This window comes from Bufo bufo, chromosome 3, assembly GCF_905171765.1.
Source record: "Bufo bufo chromosome 3, aBufBuf1.1, whole genome shotgun sequence".
In the NCBI taxonomy this organism is placed as follows: Eukaryota; Metazoa; Chordata; class Amphibia; order Anura; family Bufonidae; genus Bufo; species Bufo bufo.
In genome coordinates, this window is record NC_053391.1 from 686674309 (window position 1) to 686698774 (window position 24466).

A 24466-nucleotide genomic window follows, 5' to 3' on the forward strand; every position below is an offset into this window, starting at 1 on the left:
ATTGATTACCTCTTTGGTACCATTTCGACCCTCAGGATATTGGAAGGAGCAGACATGGGCCGAATCACCTAGTCTGACCATGCTCCTGTACTAGTTGACATTAGTAGTGAGTCGGGCCATGTTCGCCAATGCCACTGGAGACTTAATGACTCCCTCTTGAAGCAGCCCATCACTAGGGAGGAACTCCGCGAACACCTGAAAACTCGACTGCTTTGGTCAAGACCCTTACATCTCACTTGCGAACACTAGAAGACAAGATGGCTGCTCACCCCTCCCGGTGCACACTGAGACGAATTGTTGATACCAGGGCTCAATTGAAGAGTCTATCTTTAGGTCGTGTCAACAAGTTACTACTTTACACACGACAGCGTTATTATGCTTGGGGAAACAAACCTCATACTTTGCTGGCCAGACAACTCAGGAATCGCAATCCCCAAACGGGTCTGAGTGCTCTTAGGGGGACTGACGGAACAATCCACTATGACCCCAGAGTGATAGCAGAGAGGTTCTCGACCTACTACTCTTCCCTGTACAATTTGCCCTCCGACCTCCCCTCAGATGAGAGACTTAGGGATAGTACAATCCAGTCTTATTTGGCATCCTGTCACCTTCCTACCCTATCAACTTCCGATCTTGCCGCCCTTAATAGTCCGATCACGCCGGAAGAGATAGGGGAAGTGGTGGACCATCTGCCTGAGGGTAAATCCCCAGGGCCTGATGGCTTCTCGTATAAATATTAAGACTTTCAAGACCAAACTAATCCCTCACTTAGTAACCCTTTTTAATCATTTTCTAGCTGGCAACGCAGTACCAGCCCCAATGTCTCACTCTTATCTCACGATGATTCTGAAACCTGGGAAAGATTCTCACGAATGCCATAATTACGGGCCCATTGCCCTGCTTAATTCAGACCTTAAGATTTACACCAAAGCCCTAGCTTCACGACTAAACGTTTTTCTCCCCTCCCTGATCCACAAAGATCAGGTGGGATTTGTCCCAGGCCATCAGGGGGCCGACAACACACGAAGAAACATTGACTTGATAGATGTTATATCTCGCTCGGGTGTGGAGGCGCTACTTCTTAGTTTAGACACTGAAAAGGCGTTCGACCGTTTAGGTTGGCCTTTCCTTTTTGCAACCTTGCAGGCATATGGCCTTTCTGGTCCCTTCGTTAGGGCCATTCGTAGCCTATACTCCTCCCCCCACAGCGACAATCAAACTACCTCATGCTCAATCTCGACCCCTACACATTGCTAACGGGACGAGACAAGGCTGCCCCCTATCTCCGCTATTATTTCCCATGTGTATCGAACCCCTGGCGGCCAAAATCAGGGCATGTCCAGACATCAGAGGTGTTATGGTCAGGGACAGGGAGTTTAAGCTATCGCTATATGCAGACGACATCCTTCTTACCCTTACCAAGCTTCATATTTCCCTACCAAACCTCCATTCCATCCTGCTGGAATTTGGTCGACTCTTGGGGTATAAGGTCAACACCCATAAAACTGAGGCCCTCCCTCTTAATCTTTCTCAGATGGCCCTGGGCTCTCTTAGGGTTAACTTCCCTTTCCATTGGAAGACGGACTCCCTGCGATATTTGGGTGTTGACTTCACTCCCCGATATGTGGAACTTTATAAAGCTAACTTTCCACGCATATATGCGGAGATCAGGGGTCTCCTGGACGAGTGGCACGCTCTCCCACTCTCTCTCATGGGACGTATTGCTGCGACTAAAATGACGATCTTGCCCAAGCTTCTGTATCTTTTTGAGACCTTACCGATTATAGTTCCCCTTAAAGATCTGATATCCATTCAATCTCACCTCCTTAGATTCATATGGGCGGGAAAACGTCATAGAATCCCACGGTCAGTCCTTCTATCTAGTAGGCACCAGGGCGGACTAGGGGTACCGGATCTGTCCAAATATTACTGGGCGGCCCAGCTACGTTCTGTCACGGCTTTGGGCTTCCTTGCACCTATACTCTGTCTGGATGCAAGTAGAAAGACTCTGGCTAGCTCCTACACATCCTAACTCCATGCTATGGTCCGGATCTGACAAGACTCTACCAGTTAAGGATCTCTTAGGGCCCATGGCTTGTACTAGACTCATATGGCAGCTGTGCAGTGGTAAATTCCCTTCTGGTTTCCAATCACTCCGCCATGACCTCCTTTTGTATCACCCTGTACTCCCTCACTACTTTTTCAGGGATCACAGTTTCCCTCCCGACTCCCTTTGAACGCCTTTGTTGGGAAGGGGTACATGCGAAGGGTCTAATTTCTGAGATCTACGCCATATTGCTGACTCCCTTCCCTGATCGGGTTCAAAGGCATTCCTACATGGTGCGGTGGGAGGAGTATCTGCAGAAGGCCTTACCGGACTCACTCTGGCACCTTATATGGAGGAGGGCAGCGAAATCCTCTATGTCTGTACTTCATCAGGAGAACCAATATAAAATTTTAATGTACTGGTACCACACTCCTGACCTCCTCCATAGAATGAACCCAGTAGTCCCGGGAGACTGCTGGAGATGCGGCTTACATAGGGGTACACTGCCTCATATCTACTGGGACTGCCCCAAGATACGCCCCTACTGGACCGGAGTAGGCGCCCTCCTGAGTGATATCTTTGCAGTGGAAATCCGACCTGACCCTATGTCCTTCCTGCTTAATGTGGTCCCTATTCAAGTTAAAAAACACTCACTTAAGTTATTACTATTGATACTAACAGCAGCTCGTTGTCTAATCTCTCGATCTTGGAAAAGCCCTGAACCGCCACGGGTTTCTGATTTGTACGCTAGGGTGACGAAGGTCCAAACAATGGAATACTCCACGGCCATGTTTCAGGACAAAATAGTACTCTTCAATGCCATATGGGACCTGTGGGATAATTACTGGGCCACAAGGCAACCTTAACAACCTCATGAGAAAGAGGTGTCCCCCCCCCCCCCCCCCCCCCCCCCCCCCCCTTGTGTCATTGTCTATGTTATCTGTCTTGTCTTTTGGTTATTAGTTTGGTAAAGCATTACTAGCTGAGAAGCCCTGGGCTTTTGGGTCTTTAAGACTCCTTCACTACTACTTGATGTCTAATATACCGCTAAGTAGTCCTACTTTGGACTGATTAAAGATGGACACAGTCTCTCTTAGTACATTTTATTGATCTATTTCTGCTCGGTCTCTCATTTTTCCTCATTGATTATTATCGAGTCTTACAAGTGCTCAATCAATATGAATGGGATGCTTTTCATGTTTCATCCTTTACCTTGTACTAATGGGCTTGAATCTATTGTTGATGTGCATTTTCATTTCTATATTATTTAATAAATATACAATTCTATAAAAAAAAGAACATGTCCTATCTTTTTGCGGAACGGCCGGATCGCGGACCCATTCAAGTGAATGGGTCCGCGGTCCGCTGCGGCTGCCCCACTGACTGTGCTCGTGCATTGCGGGCCGCAGCACGACCGCGGGGCACACATGCCCGTGTGAAAGAGGCCTTAGGCTGTGATGTGTTTGTTTGCCAATCACGGCAAAAGCAGCAATTTTACCATAGTTTTTGAAAACCACAGAAAACACCGTGATGCACTAACGTAGCCCTAGATCAGGCATGGCCAACCTGAGGCTCTCCAGCTGTTGCAAAGCTACAACTCCCAGCATGCTCAGACTGCCTACAGCCTGCAGCAGGGCATGGTGGGAGTTGTAGTTTTACAACAGCTGGAGAGCCTGCCCTAGATGTAGAACCACATTGTAAAGCCATAGGACCAGGGGCGTAGCTAGAAATGCATGGGCCCCATAGCAAAAATAAATTTGAGCCCCCCCCCACATATCTATCGGGCCTCCCACCACCCCTTCCAGAGCTCCCACCCAAACACCCACCCTAGGTCTCCCACCGCCATGAGCATAGAAAAGTCTGAGGGTCTGGAGTTGTCACATCTGGTCTGGCACCTACCAATAAGGCCCCATTCACACGTCCGCAATTCTGTTCTGCATTTTGCGGAACGGAATTGCGGACCCGTTAATTTCTATGGGGCCGCACAATGTGCAGCCTGGACACGGAGTTGCGGACCCGCACTTCCGGGTCCGCAATTCCGTTCCCGAAAAAAAATAGAACATGTCCTACTCTTGTCCGCATCTGCGGAAAAAAGTAGGCATATTCTATGCAGTGTCGGCAATGTGCGGTCCGCAAATTACGGGACGCACATTACCGATGTCAGTGTTTTGCGGATCCACGGGCCCGTGGATCTGCAAAACACTTACGGATGTGTGAATGGGGCCTTACCATGCGTCTTCAGTTAGATGAGAGAGAAAAGTGCACTCATCTAACCTTTACAAGTCAGTCCCATCAGACTCCCAGTCCAGACTAGCCTGGTGCCTGCCACAGTAGGGCCTCTGCCACCACCAGCCCTGAGCCTGCCCAGAGTGGAACTGGAACCATCTACTGCGAGTACAGCAACCTTCAATAAGGAGCAGAACTTAGGGTAGTTTCACACTTGCGGCAGGACGGATCCGACAGGCTGTTGGATCCGTCCTGCCGCTATTTCGCCTTGCCGCCACTCCATCCCTATTGACTCGGGCAGTCAGAGAGCGCAAATCTGACTGGCGCCAGTGCGGCCGGCGGGACCACTCCCTCCTTAGTCACTCCACACCAGGTAAACCCCCTGCCCGGCCCCCTCCACCGCCTGAGTCCGCCTCCTCCCTCTAGTTACTAGGAATCATTCATTCTTTCCTGCGCTGCGGCCGGGCCTGCGGCGCTGTCTGGTGCCTGGCTCCGCCTCCGTCCCTCAGGTACGCCCCCATTCCGGCCCCCTCCACCGCCTACCTCATCTGCTGCTCGTGCGGCCGTGCGCCCCACCTGCTCCAGTCCTGACCTGACTCCTTGGCTTCCCCCCAGCCAGGCCCGAGCTGCGGACCGCCCACTACACTAGTCTAGTGTGGTGGGCGGGCGGTCGGGCCTGGCTGCCTGTGTGTAGTGTCACCGTGTGTGTTTGTTAATAAAAAAAAAAAAAACAGAAGCAGGTCCGGACGGGCCCCCAGTGGCGTAGGGCCCCATAGCCACTGCTATGGTTGCTATGGCGATCCCTACGCCACTGCATAGGACGCCTGTGGGCATTCGTCAACCCTTTTTGTGGCAGTCAAAAATTTTGGCACGCGGCAATTGTGCGCAAACATTTGTAATTTTACACCACTCACCACTCTTGAAAAGTGTGCATAGCTATTTTAGATGCTAGCACGCCAGATTAATCCCCTGCGACTTTTTAAAAAGTTGAAAGTTCCATAGGAGGATTAAAAAAATGTAAAAACATAAAAAATGGAAGTAAAATAAAAATCATGTTGTAATGCAAAAAAATAAAATAAAATGCATGGCCGAGTGACTTTTTTTTGTACTCCCCCCATATATAATTTTTTTAAAAATAAATCATAAAAAATCTATATATGTATGGCCCCTGTCCTGCAGCAAAGCTCTGATATCTGATCTGTGAGGAGCCCCGGGCTGAGCTGGAGACCATCTCCCAGCACCAGACTCCTTGTCAGACGGATGAAAGAAGAACATTCTTCTGCTGCTGATAGATCGACCTTCTTCTTGTGCAGAATATCTGAAGGCTCGGGCTGCAGCATTCCAGCTCAGAGAATCCTGATTGGATAGTATTTTGGAATTGGCGCAGCACTTCGGATACAAGGATCTCTGCTGAGCTGCCTTAAATGTAAAAATGTAAAAATATTCACAATCTGTGAAGTGAGTAAATAAAAGTACAAGACACTTTTTTTTTTTTTTTAAAGTGACGGGCATTTCACTAGTTGTGCGGCACCGCTTTCTCGGAGATTCAGCTAGTAATGGAAATCTCCTGTAGACAGCACGCCTCTGGCAATTCGCTTAGAAATACTCAAGTTAAGGTCCGCATTCGTTCAGCAATTCACTTTCAATGGGGCTGGAACGGAATTTCCGGGATCCCCATCCATTTTCTCGGGATCCGTTTTTTCAGGATCCGCAATTTCGTTCCTGAAAAAAAATAAAATAGAACACGTCCTATTCTTGCCCGCAATTGCGGACCAGAAAAGGCATTTTCTATTATAGCGTCTGTGAGGTGCGGATCGCACATTGCAGGTGTCCGTGTTTTGCGGATCCGCAAAACACATACGGAGGTGTGAATGGACCCATACCGGAAAACATGGCTAGCTCGGGAGACGAGGCCTTAAGTTGAGATAACAGTCTAGGTTAGTTAATGGGTTAATGCAAAAATCCCTGGTGGTCAGGAACAGTGAAGTGGTTACTGTCAGCTAACTTGTAGTCAAGGGCAATGAAGAGGTTAATTTCAGCAGTCTATGGCAGGGAAGCGTTTAATTTCAGCCTATTTGGTCTTCTACAGCAGGGAACAGTGAGTGTCGGCATCTCTGGTGGTCAAGGGCATAGAAACAGTTAATTGCAGCATCCTTGGTGGCCTGGGCATGATTTCAGCATGACTGGTTGTATAAGGCAGTGAAGTGGTTAATCAGCATCCTTAGTGGCCTAGGCCAGTGGAGAGGTTAATAGTTTCATCATTGGTAGTCTATGGCAGCGGAATGGGTCATTTTCAGCTTCCTAGGTGGTCTAGGGCAGTGGAGAGGTTAATAGTGGAGAAGCTAATTCCATCGTCCCTGGTTGTGTAGGGCAGTGAAGTGGTTCGTTTTCAGCATCTCTGGTAGTCTATGGCAATGAAATGTTTAATTACAGTCTCTATGGTGGTCTAGGTCAGAGATCAGCAACCTTCGGCACTTCGGCTTCCAACTCCCAGCATGTACATTTACTCGGCTGTTCTTGCAACTCCCATAGGAGGATTCTGGGAGTTGTAGTTTCCGAACAGCTGGAGTGCCGGAGGTCGCTGATCCCTGGACTGGGATACTTCAGCATCCCCAGTAATATAGGGACGGGGACAAGTTTATTTCAGAATCTTTGGTGGTCTAGGACAATGAAGAGGTTAATTTCAACATTCCTGTCGGTCGAAGACAGTGTAGAGGTTATGTTCAACATTTCTGGTGGTCTAGGGTTGTAAGACATGTAACTGCGGCATCCCTGATGGGCTAGGGCAGTAAACTGGTGAACTTCAGCTTCCCTAGTGGTCTTAGGCAGCATCCGAGGGGGTCTAGGGCAGTGGACTAGTTAATATAATCTCTGGTGGTCTAGGGCGGTAATTAAGTTAACATCAACTTCCTGGTGGTCTTGGGCATCTTTCAGCATCCCTAGTAGTTTAGGGCAGTGCAGCATTTCATTTCAGCCTCCTTGGTGGTTAGGAGTAGTGAAGAGGTTAATGTCAGCAGTACTGGTGGTCTAGGGAAGTTAAGCAACCACTTCTCTGGTGGTCTTAGGATGCTGAAATCAACCACTTTACTACCCTAGTAGTCTAGGGCAGTGCAAGCGGTTAATTCCAGCATCTTTGGTGGTCTAGGACAGCAAAGCTATTTTTAGCATCTCTAGTAATCTAGGGAGGTGAAACAGTTAATTCCAGTGTCCCTGGTGGTCTAGGACGGTGAAGCGATTCATTTTTGTTTGGCTATGGCCAGTGAAGGGTTTAAATTCACAACCACAGGTGGTCTACTTGCAGAACACTGATGTTCCTTTCAGAGGAGGCTACCACTGGGACCACTGGACCGCTCCAGCACCCATGTCCCCTGACGTACCACACGCAGCATGTGAACACACCCTACATGTACCACACGCAACACGTATTAGAAGACAAAAATGTATGCGCACAAATCAGAAACTCAAATGATGCAAGATGTTTATTGCATTTGCAGCTCCACAACCTACTTGGATTAATGGAGTAAGATTTCAAGGTCAAATTTACTCTGAAATACTCTGTGCTGCTGAAGTAGGCGTTCCTTCCACTATGTAACTGCAACCTTCCACCAGATCAGCACTTCCCTCTCATGAAATACTCTGTGCTGCTGGAGTAGGCGCTCCTTCCACTATGTAACTGCAACCTTCCACCAGATCAGCACTCCCCTCTCATGAAATACTCTGTGCTGCTGGATGACCCTGCTTCTTCCACTATGAAGCTTTTAATCTGAGCTACCTACAAGATCAGTGCACTCATCACCTGAAATGCTAGGTTCTGCTGGAGTCGATGCTCCTTCCACTATGAGCCCTCAATCTGTGCTCTCCCATTTGTCTCTACTTCCCTCTTCACTGTCCCATTACATGTCCTCACTAACATCTTATGAAGTGACATGTCACTGCCCCCACAGAGGATCAGCACCCCCCGATCGAGCGATTTAACTGATGGTCTGCGACCTCCTACAAGATTGGCCTGCTATGACTGGCGTTTCCCCAGGTTGTCAAGTTTTGCTTTTGGGCCTTGAGGCTTCTTCAGGTTTGTGATTTCTGTGATTGTCTCCATCCACTTTTTTGTCACCTTCCCCTTGTTCCTTTACCCTTCCTAAGAGGAACCGTCTTTTCACATATGTCCAGAATAGGACAAATCTTTGGTCTGGTCACCTTAGCTTCCAGTTAAAGTTTGGTCTTACATTGGTCAAGAAGCCATTTGACTGTATTTCTTTCCACCCAAGAACTTCTCCATGAAAGATCTAAGGTGCCAATACTTTCCTTGTATTGTCTACGTCCACATACAGCCATAGATAACACCAGATCCTGGACAGTCTTTCATTTCTAGATGTATAATTACAAGAACCTTTCTAGATCTTCCATTCTTGCTCTAGAGGTACACATTATAGATGGTTCCAGGATCTGGACTAAGGTGACCACTGTTTCCTGTCCCCTGTGGCTACCTGCACATGTTGCAGATTATGCACGTTTTTCAGGATTCTATAGCTTAAAGGAGCTTAGAGGCATCGGCCATGACATCATCCATACATAGAAGGGCCTCCATTCACACTCCTGGTCCTCGGCTCCTCTATATCTTCTCAGGAGCCATGAAGTCCTCCTCATCTCCTAAGACATCCATCTGTCCACTCTTAATCTCCAGGGTTTACTCCACATGGTCTGTTGAACTCTTGGCCATACTCATGGATCCATTTGTTCGCCACTGATAAAACATATAACACTTTAAACAAATCTAAGGTTCTCTCGAAACTTTAGAGACATGACAGAAGATACTATCTTCAGGGGTCTGTGAGCACAGAAGGATTCTCCAACCAAAGGTTAAAGTATCGTGAGCATGGAGTCAGAGAATCCAAGTGATACGACTCTCCTACCAGTGCTGAGATGGATCCTCCTTGTTTCAGGAATTACTGGAGGTTCCAACTCAGGGACCCCACTAATGGTATCTTCTGAAATGTCAAAAAAAAAGAGAAAAAAGCATGGATCGCATATCCCCATTTGATGCATTGATCTAGTATTGCTTCTCAGCATAAATGATAGTATACCAAGCCCTAATCTACATAGCGTACACGAGGCATTAGTATGCGTTTTGATCAAGGTTGCCTCCAGGGTCGCTCGGCCTGCTCGTGCAGTACTGCAGCGTCGGTGCCATGCCAAATGAGAGTAGGTCTCACTCGAGGAGGCAACCTTGGTGTGGTGAGTGGGCTTATGCATTTTGATCAACTGTGCTGAGAAGCAGTTATAGATCAGTGCATGGCATGTGGATCTGCAATCCATGTTTTTCTCTTTTTTTTGGGATATCTTCTTAAATGTATGTGTATGTATAATATGGTTTCTAAGAATTACTCACCCCATTTGCTCCCGACCAGTACAGGGCAGCCGGCATGCAGTGTGTCCTCATTACCCTCACCATTCCTGTGGAGGTTCCACCAGAAAACAGCAGCATTCTGTAGGAAAGAAGAGAAGGGTGTGTAATAAACACTGTCCTTTACCACATATTAATATGATCTGTTATTATATGTGTAATATATACCCACCGAGGGATATGTGTGCAGACAGCCTATCACACTCCTTATATACCCACCAAGGGATATGTGTGCAGACAGCCTATCACACTCCTTATATACCCACCGAGGGATATGTGTGCAGACAGCCTATCACACCCCTTATATAACCACTGAGGGATATGTGTACAGACAGCCTATCACACCCCTTATATACCCACCGAGAGATATGTGTACAGACAGCCTATCACACTCCTTATATACCCACCGAGGGATATGTGTGCAGACAGCCTATCACACCCCTTATATACCCACCGAGGGATATGTGTGCAGACAGCCTATCACACCCCTTATATACCCACCGAGGGATATGTGTACAGACAGCCTATCACACTCCTTATATACCCACCGAGGGATATGTGTGCAGACAGCCTATCACACTCCTTATATACCCACTGAGGGATATGTGTGCAGACAGCCTATCACACGCCTTATATACCCACTGAGGGATATGTGTGCAGACAGCCTATCACACCTTATATACCCACCGAGGGATATGTGTGCAGACAGCCTATCACACGCCTTATATACCCACGAGGGATATGTGTACAGACAGCCTAACACACCTTATATACCCACTGAGGGATATGTGTGCAGACAGCCTATCACACCCCTTATATACCCACCGAGGGATATGTGTACAGACAGCCTATAACACTCCTTATATACCCACCGAGGGATATGTGTGCAGACAGCCTATCACACTCCTTATATACCCACTGAGGGATATGTGTGCAGACAGCCTATCACACACCTTATATACCCACCGAGGGATATGTGTGCAGACAGCCTATCACACCTTATATACCCACCGAGGGATATGTGTGCAGACAGCCTATCACACGCCTTATATACCCACCGAGGGATATGTGTACAGACAGCCTAACACACCTTATATACCCACTGAGGGATATGTGTGCAGACAGCCTATCACACCCCTTATATACCCACCGAGGGATATGTGTACAGACAGCCTATCACACTCCTTATATACCCACCGAGGGATATGTGTGCAGACAGCCTATCACACTCCTTATATACCCACTGAGGGATATGTGTGCAGACAGCCTATCACACGCCTTATATACCCACCGAGGGATATGTGTGCAGACAGCCTATCACACCTTATATACCCACCGAGGGATATGTGTGCAGACAGCCTATCACACGCCTTATATACCCACCGAGGGATATGTGTACAGACAGCCTAACACACCTTATATACCCACTGAGGGATATGTGTGCAGACAGCCTATCACACCCCTTATATACCCACCGAGGGATATGTGTACAGACAGCCTATCACACTCCTTATATACCCACCGAGGGATATGTGTGCAGACAGCCTATCACACTCCTTATATACCCACTGAGGGATATGTGTGCAGACAGCCTATCACACGCCTTATATACCCACCGAGGGATATGTGAGCAGACAGCCTATCACACCTTATATACCCACCGAGGGATATGTGTGCAGACAGCCTATCACACGCCTTATATACCCACCGAGGGATATGTGTGCAGACAGCCTATCACACGCCTTATATACCCACCGAGGGATATGTGTGCAGACAGCCTATCACACGCCTTATATACCCACCGAGGGATATGTGTACAGACAGCCTAACACACCTTATATACCCACCGAGGGATATATGTGCAGACAGCCTATCACACCTTATATACCCACCGATGGATATGTGCAGACAGCCTATCACACCCCTTATATACCCACTAAGCCAGCTCAGCACACATGGCTTTTTTCATGAGCTACATGCTGCCGACGTAGAAAGTGGTCAGAATAATGTGACTTGACTGTGTGTGCACCATGTTTACCTCACATGTAATATACAGTATATTGTCATTTACCAGGTATATATAATATTTACTGCCCTGTACCACACATGTATAATATGATATTTACGGTACCTTTACCACGGGAGTACTGATGTTGGCGTATACAAATGCTGTAGATCCTCCCAGGTGTACGGAGCTCAGCTGAAATAAAACAATTAAGGTAAATCCTCAATAATAGTCAGGATCCTAATATTACTAATACTCATTAGGTCCCTGAATGCCTCCCACTCAGTTTCATATCGGGGCCGGGTTACTCCTCTGAGGGCACTCCCCTGCATAGCAGGACCCTTAGAGATGTGACAGAGCTCCCCCTATTGGTGAGGTCAGGAGGTGACTAGAGGCAGTGATTTCAGTAACCAGGGCTGACTTACATAAATCATGAAGGTGGCTATTCTGTTCCCAGTGTTGGTGCGGTACAGGGGGCTCTTTCTGGACTGAAATAGAAAAAATGGGTCGAAATGAGTGGGAAGAGACATAAGACATTAACATATCTCAAACTTGAAGGGTATTTCCACCTTCACAATCAAAAAATGAAGCACGTTTGTAAATAATCTAAATGTAATGTATTGTTTTTTGTCTACAGCTCCTGTGCAGACCTACATATCTCCATGGTAACAGACTACAAACAAACTGTGTGTAGTCTGATGCTACGGTAACACTCCATTTTATCGTTCCCCTACGTCTTGCAGACCTACCAAATGTACGGAGGGGACAGATGGATGGGAGTATGATCATCAGATTTTCTCAGTTACTACGGAGACACATAGATCTGCATAGGGGCTGTGGACTCAAAACACTACGAAATGTGAGACCAAATCAATGGAAAAAAAGTAAACTTCCAGAAGAAGGCATAGGGAAGTCTGTATCTAAGGCCTCATGCACACGGATGTTTTTTTTTTGCGGTCCGCAAAAACGGTTTCCGTTGTTCCGTGATCCGTGTCCGTTTTTTCATCCGTGGGTCTTCCTTGATTTTTGGAGGATCCACGGACATGAAAAGTGAAAAAAAAAACTAAGTCAAGTTTGCATTGAAAATGATAGGAAAAACGGACACGGATCACGGACGCGGATGACTATCTTGTGTGCATCCGTGATTTTTCACGGACCCATTGACTTGAATGGGTCCGTGAACCGTTGTCCGTGAAAAAAATAGGACAGGTTATATTTTTTTCACGGACTGGAAAAACGGATCACGGACGCGGAAGCCAAACGGTGCATTTTCCGATTTTTCCACGGACCCATTGAAAGTCAATGGGTCCGCGAAAGAAAACGGAAAACGTCGTGTGCATGAGGCCTTAGTCTCTATTGTCTATACTGAAGACTGATGGCTTGAGGTTACAGGCCCAAAGCCTGAGGCTGCACTACTGAGAGTGTCTAATTTCCGTGAGGTACAGTGTTGTCATGGAGACCACATCTACATCAGTATCCTGACATACACCGACATATCTGTTATAATTAAAGAAAAAATCTTTATTCCCTCACCTGTTAGAAAGGTGCAGGATGTAATGTGTAATGAAGGTAATCTTTTTAGCAGTGACTGTATTTGTGAGTTATAACCTCCCTTCTTATCCTCAGCTGAGTCATGTGACCGCCACTCAGACTTTCCAAATGATGCAGCATCTGATGTGTGGACAAGAAGTCAGTTTCTCTATTTATTCCTATGGGGGGCCTTACTCTCAGCCTGATAGGAATGAATAGAGAAGTAACTGACTTCCTGTCCTGTGTCAGTTGGAGATCAGAGAGCGGGTCACATGACACAGCTGAGGATCGGAAGGGAGGTTATAACTCACAAATACAGTCACTGGTAATAAAAAAAAATGACCTTCACTACAGTTTACGTCATGTGTCTTTCTAACCGGTTGGAGAATAAAAAATGTAGTGGGAGCGCTACTTTAAAGTCAGGCAGGATTTACAAATTGATGCGGTCTGTTTCCATGACAACCATGTACCTGACAGAAAAATGAAAGCAAAATGTAGGGTGGGAGCTCTCAGGCCCTTTACAAGCCTCCTCATCGCATACCGTAGCATAGTCAAAGTGCGGCTCGTAGTGTCCGCCGATACCGTAATTGACCACCTGGAGGTACTCAGCGTATGGAGCTTTGGCGTGTAAACCGGTCGCTGCTGCGATGCGGACGTCCAGATTTCTGAGAACCGGGTCGGCCGTGTCCTTCAGCCACGCGCTGCAATACAAGAGAATGGTACAGACGGATTCATGGCGGGGGCGGATGGGAATTTCACTCATATTTCTGAGGATGATCAATAATGACTGGCACTTGAGGGGTTAATGGCACTGTTTTGAAAGCACCGTGATTGGTGCAGCTATGGGGAATGTTTGCCTTGTGTGGTTATGAGGGGCACTGTGATTGGCACTGCCATGGGGGGCACTGTGATTGGCATTGTGATGCACTGTTCTGGTACAGTTATGGGGGTAGTGTAACTACCACTGTTATAGGGTATTTTCTCTGACGTTGTATTAGGGATATTTGCTGACATTGCTATGTGGGCACCCTGCCTGGCAATGTTATAGGATACTTTTTCATTGTAATAGGGGTGTTTTTTTCTATTATTCTTAATGTGTATTTGTTTCTAGCATTGTTATAGGGGTATTGTCTCTAGCAATGTTATGGGGTATTGTCTCTAGCATTGTTATGGGGTATTGTCTCTAGCAATGTTATGGGGGTATTGTTTCTAGCAATGTTATGGGGGTATTGTCTCTAGCATTGTTATGGGGGTATTGTCTCTAGCAATGTTATGGGGGTATTGTCTCTAGGAATGTTATGGGGGTATTGTTTCTAGCATTGTTATGGTGGTATTGTCTCTAGCATTGTTATGGTGGTATTGTTTCTAGCAATGTTATGGGGGTATTGTCTCTAGCATTGTTATGGTGGTATTGTTTCTAGCAATGTTATGGGGGTATTGTCTCTAGCATTGTTATGGTGGTATTGTTTCTAGCAATGTTATGGGGTATTGTCTCTAGCATTGTTATGGGGTATTGTCTCTAGCATTGTTATGGGGTATTGTCTCTAGCATTCTTATGGGGGTATTGTCTCTAGCAATGTTATGGGGGTATTGTCTCTAGCATTGTTATGGGGTATTGTCTCTAGCAATGTTATGGGGGTATTGTTTCTAGCATTGTTATGGTGGTATTGTTTCTAGCAATGTTATGGGGGTATTGTCTCTAGCATTGTTATGGTGGTATTGTTTCTAGCAATGTTATGGGGTATTGTCTCTAGAATTGTTATGGGGGTATTGTCTCTAGCATTGTTATGGGGTATTGTCTCTAGCATTGTTATGGGGTATTGTCTCTAGCATTGTTATGGGGGTATTGTCTCTAGCATTGTTATGGTGGTATTGTTTCTAGCAATGTTATGGGGTATTGTCTCTAGAATTGTTATGGGGTATTGTCTCTAGCATTGTTATGGGGGTATTGTCTCTAGCATTGTTATGGTGGTATTGTTTCTAGCAATGTTATGGGGTATTGTCTCTAGAATTGTTATGGGGGTATTGTCTCTAGCATTGTTATGGGGGTATTGTCTCTAGCATTGTTATGGGGGTATTGTCTCTAGCATTGTTATGGTGTATTGTTTCTAGCAATGTTATGGGGTATTGTTTCTAGCAATGTTATGGGGTATTGTCTCTAGCATTGTTAAGGGGTATTGTCTCTAACATTGTTATGGGGGTATTGTCTCTAGCATTGTTATGGGGGTATTGTCTCTAGCAATGTTATGGGGGTATTGTCTCTAGCATTGTTATGGGGGTATTGTCTCTAGCATTGTTATGGGGGTATTGTCTCTAGCATTGTTATGGGGGTATTGTCTCTAGCATTGTTATGGGGGTATTGTCTCTAGCATTGTTATGGGGGTATTGTCTCTAGCAATGTTATAGGGGTATTGTCTCTAGCATTGTTATGGGGTATTGTCTCTAGCATTGTTATGGGGGTATTGTTTCTAGCAATGTTATGGGGGTATTGTTTCTAGCAATGTTATGGGGTATTGTCTCTAGCATTGTTATGGGGGTATTGTCTCTAGCATTGTTATGGGGGTATTGTCTCTAGCATTGTTATGGGGGTATTGTCTCTAGCAATGTTATAGGGGTATTGTCTCTAGCATTGTTATGGGGGTATTGTTTCTAGCAATGTTATGGGGTATTGTCTCTAGCATTGTTATGGGGGTATTGTCTCTAGCATTGTTATGGGGGTATTGTCTCTAGCATTGTTATGGGGGTATTGTCTCTAGCATTGTTATGGGGGTATTGTCTCTAGCATTGTTATGGGGGTATTGTCTCTAGCAATGTTATGGGGTATTGTTTCTAGCAATGTTATGGGGTATTGTCTCTAGCATTGTTATGGGGTATTGTTTCTAGCAATGTTATGGGGGTATTGTCTCTAGCATTGTTATGGGGTATTGTCTAGCAATGTTATGGGGGTATTGTTTCTAGCAATGTTATGGGGGTATTGTCTCTAGCATTGTTATGGGGTATTGTCTCTAGCAATGTTATGGGGTATTGTTTCTAGCAATGTTATGGTGGTATTGTTTCTAGCAATGTTATGGGGGTATTGTCTCTAGCATTGTTATGGTGGTATTGTTTCTAGCAATGTTATGGGGTATTGTCTCTAGCATTGTTATGGGGGTATTGTCTCTAGCATTGTTATGGGGTATTGTCTCTAGCATTGTTATGGGGTATTGACTCTAGCATTGTTATGGGGTATTGTCTCTAGCATTGTTATGGGGTATTGTCTCTAGCATTGTTATGGGGTATTGTCTCTAGCATTGTTATGGGGGTATTGTCTCTAGCATTGTTATGGTGGTATTGTTTCTAGCAATGTTATGGGGTATTGTCTCTAGAATTGTTATGGGGGTATTGTCTCTAGCATTGTTATGGGGGTATTGTCTCTAGCATTGTTATGGGGGTATTGTCTCTAGCATTGTTATGGGGGTATTGTCTCTAGCATTGTTATGGGGGTATTGTCTCTAGCATTGTTATGGGGGTATTGTCTCTAGCATTGTTATGGGGGTATTGTCTCTAGCATTGTTATGGGGGTATTGTCTCTAGCATTGTTATGGTGGTATTGTTTCTAGCAATGTTATGGGGGTATTGTCTCTAGCATTGTTATGGTGGTATTGTTTCTAGCAATGTTATGGGGGTATTGTCTCTAGCATTGTTATGGTGGTATTGTTTCTAGCAATGTTATGGGGTATTGTCTCTAGCATTGTTATGGGGTATTGTCTCTAGCATTGTTATGGGGTATTGTCTCTAGCATTCTTATGGGGGTATTGTCTCTAGCAATGTTATGGGGGTATTGTCTCTAGCATTGTTATGGGGTATTGTCTCTAGCAATGTTATGGGGGTATTGTTTCTAGCATTGTTATGGTGGTATTGTTTCTAGCAATGTTATGGGGGTATTGTCTCTAGCATTGTTATGGTGGTATTGTTTCTAGCAATGTTATGGGGTATTGTCTCTAGAATTGTTATGGGGGTATTGTCTCTAGCATTGTTATGGGGTATTGTCTCTAGCATTGTTATGGGGGTATTGTCTCTAGCATTGTTATGGTGGTATTGTTTCTAGCAATGTTATGGGGTATTGTCTCTAGAATTGTTATGGGGTATTGTCTCTAGCATTGTTATGGGGGTATTGTCTCTAGCATTGTTATGGTGGTATTGTTTCTAGCAATGTTATGGGGTATTGTCTCTAGAATTGTTATGGGGGTATTGTCTCTAGCATTGTTATGGGGGTATTGTCTCTAGCATTGTTATGGGGTATTGTCTCTAGCATTGTTATGGTGTATTGTTTCTAGCAATGTTATGGGGTATTGTTTCTAGCAATGTTATGGGGTATTGTCTCTAGCATTGTTATGGGGTATTGTCTCTAACATTGTTATGGGGGTATTGTCTCTAGCAATGTTATGGGGGTATTGTCTCTAGCAATGTTATAGGGGGTATTGTCTCTAGCATTGTTATGGGGGTATTGTCTCTAGCATTGTTATGGGGGTATTGTCTCTAGCATTGTTATGGGGGTATTGTCTCTAGCATTGTTATGGGGGTATTGTCTCTAGCATTGTTATGGGGGTATTGTCTCTAGCATTGTTATGGGGGTATTGTCTCTAGCATTGTTATGGGGGTATTGTCTCTAGCAATGTTATAGGGGTATTGTCTCTAGCATTGTTATGGGGTATTGTCTCTAGCATTGTTATGGGGGTATTGTTTCTAGCAATGTTATGGGGGTATTGTTTCTAGCAATGTTATGGGGTATTGTCTCTAGCATTGTTATGGGGGTATTGTCTCTAGCATTGTTATGGGGGTATTGTCTCTAGCATTGTTATGGGGGTATTGTCTCTAGCAATGTTATAGGGGTATTGTCTCTAGCATTGTTATGGGGGTATTGTTTCTAGCAATGTTATGGGGTATTGTCTCTAGCATTGTTATGGGGGTATTGTCTCTAGCATTGTTATGGGGGTATTGTCTCTAGCATTGTTATGGGGGTATTGTCTCTAGCATTGTTATGGGGGTATTGTCTCTAGCATTGTTATGGGGGTATTGTCTCTAGCAATGTTATGGGGTATTGTTTCTAGCAATGTTATGGGGTATTGTCTCTAGCATTGTTATGGGGTATTGTTTCTAGCAATGTTATGGGGGTATTGTCTCTAGCATTGTTATGGGGTATTGTCTAGCAATGTTATGGGGGTATTGTTTCTAGCAATGTTATGGGGGTATTGTCTCTAGCATTGTTATGGGGTATTGTCTCTAGCAATGTTATGGGGTATTGTTTCTAGCAATGTTATGGGGTATTGTCTCTAGCATTGTTATGGGGTATTGTTTCTAGCAATGTTATGGGGGTATTGTCTCTAGCATTGTTATGGGGTATTGTCTCTAGCAATGTTATGGGGGTATTGTTTCTAGCAATGTTATGGTGGTATTGTTTCTAGCAATGTTATGGGGGTATTGTCTCTAGCATTGTTATGGTGGTATTGTTTCTAGCAATGTTATGGGGTATTGTCTCTAGCATTGTTATGGGGGTATTGTCTCTAGCATTGTTATGGGGTATTGTCTCTAGCATTGTTATGGGGTATTGTCTCTAGCATTGTTATGGGGTATTGTCTCTAGCATTGTTATGGGGTATTGTCTCTAGCATTGTTATGGGGTATTGTCTCTAGCATTGTTATGGGGGTATTGTCTCTAGCATTGTTATGGTGGTATTGTTTCTAGCAATGTTATGGGGTATTGTCTCTAGAATTGTTATGGGGTATTGTCTCTAGCATTGTTATGGGGGTATTGTCTCTAGCATTGTTATGGTGGTATTGTTTCTAGCAATGTTATGGGGTATTGTCTCTAGAATTGTTATGGGGGTATTGTCTCTAGCATTGTTATGGGGGTATTGTCTCTAGCATTGTTATGGGGGTATTGTCTCTAGCATTGTTATGGTGTATTGTTTCTAGCAATGTTATGGGGTATTGTTTCTAGCAATGTTATGGGGTATTGTCTCTAGCATTGTTATGGTGTATTGTCTCTAACATTGTTATGGGGGTATTGTCTCTAGCATTGTTATGGGGGTATTGTCTCTAGCAATGTTATGGGGGTATTGTCTCTAGCATTGTTATGGGGTATTGTCTCTAGCATTGTTATGGGGGTATTGTCTCTAGCATTGTTATGGGGTATTGTCTCTAGCATTGTTATGGGGGTATTGTCTCTAGCATTGTTATGGGGGTATTGTCTCTAGCATTGTTATGGGGGTATTGTCTCTAGCATTGTTATGGGGGTATTGTCTCTAGCATTGTTATGGGGGTATTGTCTCTAGCATTGTTATGGGGGTATTGTCTCTAGCAATGTTATGGGGGTATTGTCTCTAGCATTGTTATGGGGTATTGTCTCTAGCATTGTTATGGGGGTATTGTTTCTAGCAATGTTATGGGGTATTGTCTCTAGCACTGTTATGGGGGTATTGTCTCTAGCATTGTTATGGGGGTATTGTCTCTAGCACTGTTATGGGGGTATTGTCTCTAGCATTGTTATGGGGGTATTGTCTCTAGCATTGTTATGGGGGTATTGTCTCTAGCAATGTTATAGGGGTATTGTCTCTAGCATTGTTATGGGGTATTGTCTCTAGCATTGTTATGGGGGTATTGTTTCTAGCAATGTTATGGGGTATTGTCTCTAGCACTGTTATGGGGGTATTGTCTCTAGCATTGTTATGGGGGTATTGTCTCTAGCACTGTTATGGGGGTATTGTCTCTAGCATTGTTATGGGGGTATTGTCTCTAGCATTGTTATGGGGGTATTGTCTCTAGGATTGTTATGGGGGTATTGTCTCTAGCATTGTTATGGGGGTATTGTCTCTAGCATTGTTATGGGGGTATTGTCTCTAGCATTGTTATGGGGGTATTGTTTCTAGCAATGGGGATTTCATGATGTCTCATCCCTCTACAACCCCTCCTGGCAGCTGAATACACAGTTCCCGGAGGAGCCCACTACCTTTTGCTGATCCTGTACTCGGCCTTCGCCTGCTGGACTCCGGAGGCCACCACCGACCGCTGCAGCTGGAGAAGACGATGGACACCTTTGTTACTACGTATCGTGTAACTTGTTAAATTTTGATACATTTGACACGATTTGAAGAATAGTAACAGAAATCCAATACATGGCACCCGTCACCCAGCTTTCCTAGGCCCTGATGTATCACTGTCTATCCTACTGAGGACTGCAGGAAAGCTGGATGACGATGTCCAGTGGGAAAGCTGTAATTCCAGTCATCCTGGCTGTCACCCAGCTTTCCCGGTGACAGATAATATGAAGGTTTCCCAGCTATCTCCGTGTATCTGAGACGGTTATACGTCGTTGTGAGGTTTCTCCATTCTCTCCTTTGGCGGTCGCAGCCAAATCTTATGAGCAGAAGGAAAAAGCGACGTCATTCTGGCGCATGAATCCTCAACCCGACTTCTAGGAATGTGTAATGAGGAACGTCCCGGCTCTGGAGCCTCATAAAATGTCTCCCCCTCTGGAGGGGGCGACGTTCTGTTCTGATCCAGAGTAACCATAGAGAACAAAAACATCCAGTAATACACTGTGAGAAGTGACATCACCGGCTGTATACCGCCTGAGGGCTCGCGATCCGCAAAACACAGATACCGGCCGACCCGTAATAGAACTGTCCTATCCTTGTCTGTACTGCGGGTGAGACTTGGGAAAGTGTATGATCTGAGTGCAGCTCTGGAGTATAATACAGGATGTAACTCCGGATCAGTACAGGATAAGTAATGTAATGTATGTACACAGTGACTGCACCAGCAGAATAGTGAGTGCAGCTCTGGAGTATAATACAGGATGTAACTCAGGATCAGTACAGGATAAGTAATGTATGTACACAGTGACTGCACCAGCAGAATAGTGAGTGCAGCTCTGGAGTATAATACAGGATGTAACTCAGGATCAGTACAGGATAAGTAATGTAATGTATGTACACAGTGACTGCACCAGCAGAATAGTGAGTGCAGCTCTGGAGTATAATACAGGATGTAACTCAGGATCAGTACAGGATAAGTAATGTATGTACTCAGTGACTCCACCAGCAGAATAGTGAGTGCAGCTCTGGAGTATAATACAGGATGTAACTCAGGATCAGTACAGGATAAGTAATGTAATGTACACAGTGACTGCACCAGCAGAATAGTGAGTGCAGCTCTGGAGTATAATACAGGATGTAACTCAGGATCAGTACAGGATAAGTAATGTAATGTATGTACACAGTGACTGCACCAGCAGAATAGTGAGTGCAGCTCTGGAGTATAATACAGGATGTTACTCAGGATCAGTACAGGATAAGTAATGTAATGTATGTACACAGTGACTGCACCAGCAGAATAGTGAGTGCAGCTCTGGAGTATAATACAGGATGTAACTCAGGATCAGTACAGGATAAGTAATGTAATGTATGTACACAGTGACTGCACCAGCAGAATAGTGAGCGCAGCTCTGGAGTATAATACAGGATGTAACTCAGGATCAGTACAGGATAAGTAATGTATGTACACAGTGACTGCACCAGCAGTAATAGTGAGTGCAGCTCTGGAGTGTAATACAGGATGTAACTCAGGATCAGTACAGGATAAGTAATGTATGTACACAGTGACTGCACCAGCAGAATAGTGAGTGCAGCTCTGGAGTATAATACAGGATGTAACTCAGGATCAGTACAGGATAAGTAATGTAATGTATGTACACAGTGACTGCACCAGCAGAATAGTGAGTGCAGCTCTGGAGAAAAATGCAGGATGTACTCAGGATCAGTACAGGATAAGTAATGTAATGTATGTACACAGTGACTGCACCAGCAGAATAGTGAGTGCAGCTCTGGAGTAAAATGCAGGATGTTACTCAGGATCAGTACAGGATAAGTAATGTATGTACACAGTGACTCCACCAGCAGAATAGTGAGTGCAGCTCTGGAGTATAATACAGGATGTAACTGAGGATCAGTACAGGATAAGTAATGTAATTTACATACACAGTGACTCCACCAGCAGAATAGTGAGTGCAGCTCTGGAGTATAATACAGGATGTAACTCAGGATCAGTACAAGATAAGTAATGTATGTACACAGTGACTGCACCAGCAGAATAGTGAGTGCAGCTCTGGAGTATAATACAGGATGTAACTCAGGATCAGTACAGGATAAGTAATGTATGTACACAGTGACTGCACCAGCAGAATAGTGAGTGCAGCTCTGGAGTATAATACAGGATGTAACTCAGGATCAGTACAGGATAAGTAATGTATGTACACAGTGACTGCACCAGCAGAATAGTGAGTGCAGCTCTGAAGTATAATACAGGATGTAACTCAGGATCAGTACAGGATAAGTAATCTATGTACACAGTGACTGCACCAGCAGAATAGTGAGTGCAGCTCTGGAGTATAATACAGGATGTTACTCAGGATCAGTACAGGATAAGTAATGTAATGTATGTACACAGTGACTGCACCAGCAGAATAGTGAGCGCAGCTCTGGAGTATAATACAGGATGTAACTCAGGATCAGTACAGGATAAGTAATGTATGTACACAGTGACTCCACCAGCAGAATAGTGAGTGCAGCTCTGGAGTATAATACAGGATGTAACTCAGGATCAGTGCAGGATAAGTAATGTATGTACACAGTGACTGCACCAGCAGAATAGTGAGTGCAGCTCTGGAGTATAATACAGGATGTAACTCAGGATCAGTACAGGATGAGTAATGTAATGTATGTACACAGTGACTGCACCAGCAGAATAGTGAGTGCAGCTCTGGAGTAAAATGCAGGATGTACTCAGGATCAGTACAGGATAAGTAATGTATGTACACAGTGACTGCACCAGCAGAATAGTGAGTGCAGCTCTGGAGTAAAATGCAGGATGTTACTCAGGATCAGTACAGGATAAGTAATGTATGTACACAGTGACTCCACCAGCAGAATAGTGAGTGCAGCTCTGGAGTATAATACAGGATGTAACTGAGGATCAGTACAGGATAAGTAATGTAATTTACATACACAGTGACTCCACCAGCAGAATAGTGAGTGCAGCTCTGGAGTATAATACAGGATGTAACTCAGGATCAGTACAGGATAAGTAATCTAATGTATGTACACAGTGACTCCACCAGCAGAATAGTGAGTGCAGCTCTGGAGTATAATACAGGATGTAACTCAGGATCAGTATAGGATAAGTCATGTATGCACACAGTGACTGCACCAGTAGAATAGTGAGTGCAGCTCTGGAGTATAATACTGGATGTAACTCAGGATCAGTACAGGATAAGTCATGTATGCACACAGTGACTGCACCAGTAGAATAGTGAGTGCAGCTCTGGAGTAAAATGCAGGATGTTACTCAGGATCAGTACAGGATAAGTAATGTATGTACACAGTGACTCCACCAGCAGAATAGTGAGTGCAGCTCTGGAGTATAATACAGGATGTAACTCAGGATCAGTACAGGATAAGTAATGTAATGTATGTACACAGCGACTCCACCAGCAGAATAGTGAGTGCAGCTCTGGAGTATAATACAGGATGTAACTCAGGATCAGTACAGGATAAGTAATGTATGTACACAGTGACTGCACCAGCAGAATAGTGAGTGCAGCTCTGGAGTATAATACAGGATGTAACTCAGGATCAGTACAGGATAAGTAATGTATGTACACAGTGACTGCACCAGCAGAATAGTGAGTGCAGCTCTGGAGTATAATACAGGAGGTAACTCAGGATAAGTACAGGATATGTAATGTAATGTATGTACACAGTGACTGCACCAGCAGAATGATGAATGCAGCTTGTATAATTTGGAGGAGATGCTCAGAGCTTCAACTCACCCATGGAGCAGCAAGTTCCTTGATCTTCTCTGCCTCATAGTCACTGACAAAGTCATGGTAGAGAAGGATGTAAGGAGCCAGGTTCACCACCTGCTTCTTCAGGGGCTGGAGGATGAGATAGGGGCTTCTGTTTGTGTCATAAGAACACGTCAGTCTTGGATCCTCATGTTGAAAAGGCTAAAGAGGAGATGACACAGCAGAGGATGAAAGATGGAGGAAGCCCCGGCACAGGAGTATCTCTGTCATATGAGCCCCCCTTTTATGTATTTAACAGTGTAGCCACTGTGGTTCTTCCCCCCTCCAGTCATGGTCCGGCCTATCTATAAGCTGCAGCGACATGTCCTGATGATGTCATCACACTGATGAATGTGTCACTATTTTAGGCCTCACG

The 24466-nt window shown here is 45.0% G+C and overlaps 1 protein-coding gene across 1 annotated transcript in view; it reads right to left on the reverse strand.

The window, feature by feature from the left end:
- Nucleotides 1-7752: 7752 nt before the first annotated feature.
- Nucleotides 7753-24466, reverse strand: part of P4HA3 (prolyl 4-hydroxylase subunit alpha 3) — a 34043-nt gene continuing 17329 nt past the window's right edge. Inside the window, exons 7-13 of the mRNA XM_040426523.1 lie at nucleotides 24076-24252; nucleotides 20197-20261; nucleotides 13751-13910; nucleotides 12105-12167; nucleotides 11806-11874; nucleotides 9660-9756; nucleotides 7753-9014 (exon numbers count right to left, since the gene is read on the reverse strand). Coding sequence (XP_040282457.1) covers nucleotides 8944-9014; nucleotides 9660-9756; nucleotides 11806-11874; nucleotides 12105-12167; nucleotides 13751-13910; nucleotides 20197-20261; nucleotides 24076-24252 — 702 coding nt within the window. The 3' untranslated portion in view covers nucleotides 7753-8943. The remainder of the gene's footprint in view (nucleotides 9015-9659; nucleotides 9757-11805; nucleotides 11875-12104; nucleotides 12168-13750; nucleotides 13911-20196; nucleotides 20262-24075; nucleotides 24253-24466) is intronic.